This window comes from Amaranthus tricolor, chromosome 17 (genome assembly GCF_026212465.1).
Source record: "Amaranthus tricolor cultivar Red isolate AtriRed21 chromosome 17, ASM2621246v1, whole genome shotgun sequence".
NCBI lineage: Eukaryota > Viridiplantae > Streptophyta > Magnoliopsida > Caryophyllales > Amaranthaceae > Amaranthus > Amaranthus tricolor.
The window spans coordinates 12,175,890-12,183,346 of record NC_080063.1 but is presented as its reverse complement, the minus strand read 5'-3'; the positions used below and the strand labels follow the sequence as shown (position 1 = coordinate 12,183,346).

The window sequence follows — 7,457 nt, the reverse complement described above, 5'->3', positions numbered from 1 at the left end:
CTTACATGTGTACGTAAGAGGTGTTGAGAAAATACCCACATGCAACTCCATATCGTTAATTTAGTGATATTAACTAACATATATGTTTAGTAGGCTTATCTTTCTACTAATATATAATTTTCGGTAAAAAATTCTATCAAATTTATTTATAATCAACTATCTTCTTAAATGGACTTGTACATACCACCTACTGGTGATCGTCGGCCTGTCCACATGAGCCTTATTATACAATGGACCTAAAATGGTGAAACCAAACAAAATTAAATCACTTGGCCAATTATACATGTAAACATTTAAGGGTGAAAGAGACATTTACACTTACACTAAAGTGCATGAAATAGCAAATCGTAAAAAGATTAAGAAACCTTCGTTAATGTCCTTAAAAAGATTAAGGAACCTTCGTTAATGGGACATTGGCAAAAAGTACATCTTAAAGCATATGAAGCGGTATATATGAGAAATATTTGTTTACTTTCTCATATTAATAGGAAACCAATAATAATAATGTTTTACTCTAAGACTAATTGAGGTAACACACAACCATTAATTATATTAAACTATATATTATACTAATACTAATAGTACCAATAATATCACAACCCTTCAATGGAACTGAAAGGACAAATGCTTAACCTGTTCCGAAAATCATCAAAGAGCATGCAAAGAGGATCTTCATTGAAGAAGATGGGACATAATGTTAAGAACTCAGACTTAACCCAATACGACAACGTTTGACATTTTTTACCAAAAAAAATAAATGTTAATCTCAATATGTTTGGATGTTAAATAGGATTTCATGATGATTAATTGTACTAATATTATCGTAGTAAACCAAAGTTGTCTTTGAAATGGGATATGATGAACAGATGAAGCTTAAGCAACAAGTTATGAAGCCATTATTATTTAAAGTCAATGCCTGACACAACCCTATATTTGGTTTCGACACTAAGCTTAGAAGACCAAAAGATCAAGGTATTACCATAAAATATATTAAATTGTACTTTAGCATGTAACGGAGGGGTTCAACAGGGTGGGTCGACCCAATGGATCAAGAATCGAGTCACATTTTAACAGATCATTAATGAGTCGAGTTAATAACGGGTCAGGTCATGACGGGACTTGGTGTAGTGGGTCGGGCCGGGTCGAACGAATAATTATAGAAATTAGTTGCAAAAAAAATTTATTATATAATATTATTATATACATAGGTGGGTCGACCCAACGGACCATAAAGTAGAATAAAAAATCTATTATATGAACTTTTTTAAAACGGGTCAAAGTGGGTTGGATTTAAACAAAATTTAACACGGCCCGACCCGTTTAAAATTTGACATGACCCACCCAAATCAAGCCTATTTAAATTTTAACCCGACCCGCATGGCCTATTGAACGCCTCTAAACATGACTTCTCCAATAATATAAATATATGAAAGTAGATAAGTAAGTAACACCAAAATGAATAGTGCTATTATACTATCATATTATAAAATGCGTTTATAAGAAGTCTTGTGTTAAACCTTTGAATCATATATTAAAAGGGAAACTTACTATCATCGTAAGAGATATCAAGTCGTGTGAAAGTAGAATATCAAATACCAACAACAATGAGACGCAAAGTTGGATCCTCGTGTGGAACCCCGGTGCAAACCCTAGCTTGCCCTTTGTATCAATAAGAGGTGAAACAAGCTAAGGTTTGCAATGAGTCATTCCAACTCTCAAGAATTTTACTTGCATAGTTCTTTAGAAATACAAATATTTAACGAAATTTCTCTAATCATAGATAGATATCAATATTTTCACATAAACTACTTTGATCCATGGACCATGGATGTGCATGCAATGTGCCAAATCAAAGAACATGTTGAATTTCACAAAACTCCAATAAGAATTGTGTCAGGCTGCATATAATCAAATAGTAAGACACCTAACTTCCCGTAATTAAGGCCACACTTGATAATATAGTAACAAATTTAGCTACATAAGCAAACTCTTATAATTGAGGAAAGTAATTGGATTTATTTAGTTGGTTTGGTACTTACGTATCAGAAATGCAATCTTAAAAAATTTAACCATAAATAATTTACAAATCTATTAAAGCATACAACAAACTAAATTTAGATCATTCATATTTAACGTATTAAATTTTAATCCGGCCCGACCAATCAACTAAATTGATTGATTGACACTTGAATGACCCAACTCATTTTTCTCAAATGTGGTGAATTTTAGATTTTGAATCAATATTTTAAAATTACCTACTACTAATATTAATTTTTCAATTTTTATATTTAAGTTCTAGCACATTACATTAAAAAATTTAAATTTTAACAACAAAGTATTAAAATGGTATTTTTTGCTAATTTATAGCGATCAAAATAAAATGATACTTCAAATAAATTAATGACTCATTAGGTTAAAACTGTCGACTCAAAATCGACCACGTGATCAACTAATATGACATGCCTAATTCTCATTAAAATTTTATTCAAGCAACTTTTAATAAAAGTAAAATACAAAGGATGGAAAATGATAGATATGTAAGCATGTAACAATCATATGAAAAATAAAATGACTAATCTTGGATAGATAGTTAGATATCGTATTGACTTCTAAAATTGGTTGATTGTTCAGTAAAAGAATGATCATGTAATTAATTTTTTCACCTCTTGTAATTCTATGTAATTTGATCGAAAATTGGTTGAGTTTTTACTATGCTCATACACGTCTTATATAAAACCTCTAAATAAAATATATATTTGAAAAAATATATTTAAATTAAAGCTCATTTAAATTAATAGTCTTATTGCTTATTCACAATGCTCATGCAAATCTTCTATAAAACTTCTACATAAAAGCCATTTACATTTAATTATTATGCATTATACATTAAAGTATGGCTGAATAATGAGTAAAATTAAGGTACATTTCCCGCTATTCGTGATCCTAGTTGGCAAAGATCAAATACAAAAGGTTATATCGACGGTCCTGACTCAGAAAAAATTAAAGAGGTGACATTTTCAAGCTCTCTAAAAGGTCTAAACTTAAGACTAAAAAAGACGACAAATTAAATGTATATTTTCTGCATTAGGCTCTACCGTGGACCTTCTATGTTATGACCATATGAGGTAAAAAATAGTGACAACCAACAACTGTTGATGTTTTTTACTCGGAACAAGTTAATAAGTATATAACCCTTCCCACCATCTCTCGTAACTAATAATTATAATGCGGCCAATACTAGATTAAAACTTATAGGCTTTCATTTTACATTTGATACCAAAAAGATTTTGTATCTAGCTTGTAATGATATATAATTTTTCTGGAAACTAATTTCTTTTACATGATCTTTTGCATGGGAGACAATAAAATAAAGGAAATTAAGGTATAATAGGAGAAATGAAATAAGGACAACTTGAGTTAGAAAAACAATATCTTGCTGATTTTGCATCTAGAAATGTTAATCAAAATTATTTATGTGAATATACTTAAGTCATTTATTGTAATTTATAACAATTTTTATTTATATGAAATTTGATACAATTTAAAGTTCATGTGTTTGAGCATATGTATAAAAATAAATAATTATTTATAATCGTTTAATTTTTAGATCACCATAGATTCTAATATTTTAACTTAAATTAAACTTACAATGAGGGCTTTCACAAAGTAGAACAAAGTCATAGCATAATAGAATGCAATTTTTATTATTATTAAAAAATTTCATATTAATATTTTGATGAGTGCAATTATTTGCACTTATTGCATCTATTTTTATGCTCCTTTGATGAAGTTTAGTGGTGGTTTAGGATTGTTTTTAGTCCATTTACTCCAGTTTGTAATATTTTGATCCTTTGGGAGTAATTGGGTCGATTTTGATGATATTGGGATATATTTGTGCAAGAATTGTGGCTCTTACAATTGTAGGGCACTTTGAGAAGAAGATCGATGCTCATGAGTCAAAGAATGAATGAAAGAGGCCGCAAAGTGATCCTACATGTAAAGTCCCAAGCCCCAAAAGAAAGCCTACTCGGCTTTGAGAAGCCTTCAAAGTAAAAGCCTAGTCATCTTTAGCATTTGGATACAAGGATTATGGGCAGAGAGTAAAGTCGACTCGGCTTCCTAAGAAGATCAAGCCACCGCCGAGTCAGCTTAATGTTCTGGAAAATTGACGATATTGACAGTGACAAAAGTTGATTCGGCTTTTGTGAAAAAAAGTGACCGCCGACTCGGCGGTAAGTTCTGGAAAAATCATTATTTTGCTTCATTAAAAGCCGACTCGACTTTTTGCTGAGGTCCTTGACCACCGAGTCGGCGTTTGTCACTGACAAGCTTCTGACGGTTAATTTTTGGACCATTATAAATAGTGACGAATATTATTATTATTATGAGGATCATTAGGGTAGTTTTCTTTAGTTTAATTTTTCAGTTTTCTTTATGGTTGTTCTCCCTTTTTAGAGCTTCCATGGTGGAACTCCATTGTTACATTTTCGATTTCATTGCAATTTATATTTACATTCTTCTTGTTAGTAAGTTTTCTTTATTTATTGCTTTATTATTTATCTTTGTGCATTGAAATTATTCATCATCTTTATGTCTAGTGTTTCAATTAAGGTTTTATTTAACATTTACTACATGTTCTTCATCGTTATGTCTAGAGAGAGTTTTCCTCTCTAGGGTTAGGACATAAATCCTAATTCGAAGCCTGGGATGATATTTTATCGATTGATTGTGTGAATTTGAGTCTATAATTGAATCTATGCTTAATAAATCTCAATTTAAATATCTTTATTAACCTTTTCAATAAGACGAAAGTTTGAGATTAGGATTAATTTAGGATTGAGATGTATTTAAGTTAAATTCCTACTAGTTTAGCCAATAAAACGGAAGTTTGAGGATTAACATTAGTTTGGTCGTAAACCGATATTAATCAATAGAGTGGAAGCTTGACGTTATTTAAATCACATTTAATTATGCTAATGACTCAGTTTCATACAATCATGAGAGTGATCGATTCTCATCTTAGAATTAAGTGATGTCCGACACCCTAGAGTTTGTTGCATCATGGTTATCTTCATATTAGTTATTGTTTTAGTTTTAGTTTTTACATCGTAGTATCTGTTGGAAATTCTTCACATGCAAGTCAACAACTCACTATTTTATCGATGTGGGATCTTGTCTCACATGTGAAGTATTTCCAACACCCCCTTCACATGTGAGCCACATTGCCCAACCACATTATTTTCTTGACCCGCGTCTTGTAGTCATAAAACAACCAATTTAATTAACCCGCCTCCTTATGTTCGACCCGCATCTACACGACAACCATGTGGTTATTAAAATTTGCACCTATTATATTTCCCATTAGTATGAGTAATAGAGTACTAGTACGTACATACTACTACTCTTACTAACGACGCTCAACCATTTTAATTTTGGTCTCCTTAGCCTTATAAAAACCCATGTATGACTTCGTCAATCCATCATCCAAAACCTTCTTATCTACTACAATAAAAATCTTAACATAATAACTTATGGCATCTTCTTTTAAGAAAAACACAACACTAGCCCTAATTTTCTCTTTCAACCTTCTCCTTTTCTCCACTACAACTGCCTATGCATGGAATAACCCTTATGGGCCTAGTGTCCCTTCAGGAAGCGGAAGTAGTGGCGGAGGTGGTGGTATCCTTGGAGGCGGTGGAATAATCGGAGGGGGTGGTGGAGGTGGAATCATCGGAGGCGGTGGTGGAGGTGGAGGTAGCGGAAGAGGTGGTGGTGGATCAACAAGGGGAACGACTTGTCCCGTTGATACCCTAAAATTAGGAGTATGTGCCAACTTATTAGGGAACTTACTTAATCTCCAAATAGGCACGCCTCCAGTTCAGCCATGCTGCACTTTGATTCAAGGTCTTGTGGATCTTGAAGCTGCTGTTTGTCTCTGTACAATGATCAGAGCTAATGTGCTTAACCTTGTCAATCTTGATTTACCCGTTAATCTAAGTTTGCTCCTTAATGTATGTGGGAGACAAGTTCCTATGGGTTTCTTGTGTCCATAGACCTGTTTTTACTATAATTTGTGTGTTTAAAATGTGTCATTTCTTTACATATGCAAGCTTGATTTTGTTGTACTTTATGTTGTTTTTGGTATGAATGTTGAAGCGTGTTATATAACATTGCCTCACATATATATATATATATATATATATATATATATATATATATATATATATATATTATTGGTCCTTAAAATGTTAGTCCTTATATCTAGTGTTTCTTTCTTCACAAACTTGAAGACAATAATATAAGAACTAAAAGTTGCATAGTAATATTTGATTTATTAAAGCTATTTAATAAAGAGCTTTTATTCAACTACTTAAATATGTATTTATTTTGATTCATATAAATTTTAAATATAATTAATATCTTAAGTCGAATCTATTTTGATACCAATATGGCAATATAAGCCTATACACAAGCATGCAAATACAACTTACATCTTGTCAATTTAGAAGGTCGTGTCTCAATTTTATACCCTTATTAATTAAATAATGATTCAAATTGATACGAATGTACAAGTAGTTATTGATTTTTGATTTACTATTTTGAAGTACAAATTATCACCATTTTTAATTTTTTAATGGGTTAAAAAATTTGTTAATTTGACTCATGTCAATTTACACAACGTGTAGAATATCACACATAAATAACTTTTCACTATGGTGTCAATATCAATCTTAATTAATATTGATCACAATATTTTACCCAATATTTTCATCAAATTAATTATTACTTTTAATATATATTCTGGAAGGGTTAACGGAAAAAGTATTCATGCGATGCAACTTTTCGTTTATCAATTAAGCAGGTATAATAATTCATATCATGCACGGTATTTTTTAAATTTATGATAAGGGTGAAGTTTGTGTTGAAAGATACAAGCTTGCAAATTTAGTTTTACTCAATTCTTTTCATTGCATGAATCCTTTTTTAGAATCATTCTCAAGTCATAATTATATGCCATTTATTTTAAACCTAATGAGTTATACTCTTTGTACACTAAAGATTGGTCCATATTGAAATAATGATTTGAAGAGAGAAACTTAAACATTGTTTTTAATGGTTAATTAACAGTTATAATATAATCATATAAAATCTTGTCAATTTCTTTTTAATATATAAAATTTTAATATGCAATATTTTTTAAAATTTTTTGTGACACATTTTAAAAGACATTAAGGCTTCAAATATACTTTTAAATATAGACCAAAATAAAAATTGATAAACTTTTGGAAATAGATAGATTTTTTTTTATTTTGTGTTAATGAGATTTAGAAGTCTTTGATCAATTGACAATGTTTTTAATTGTTTTGTCATTTTAAGTTTTTTTGATTTGTTATTTTGGCGAAAAAATACAATTAACAAATAAGAACATAGAAAATACATAAATAGAATAACAAACA

At 30.4% G+C, this 7,457-nt stretch overlaps 1 protein-coding gene across 1 annotated transcript; it reads left to right on the top strand.

The window, feature by feature from the left end:
• Nucleotides 1-5,500: 5,500 nt before the first annotated feature.
• LOC130804168 (glycine-rich cell wall structural protein-like) lies at nucleotides 5,501-6,152 on the top strand. The gene has a single exon (XM_057668516.1). The coding sequence runs from the start codon at nucleotides 5,532-5,534 to the stop codon at nucleotides 6,051-6,053; it is 522 nt and encodes a 173-aa protein (XP_057524499.1). The 5' UTR covers nucleotides 5,501-5,531; the 3' UTR covers nucleotides 6,054-6,152.
• Nucleotides 6,153-7,457: the final 1,305 nt, after the last annotated feature.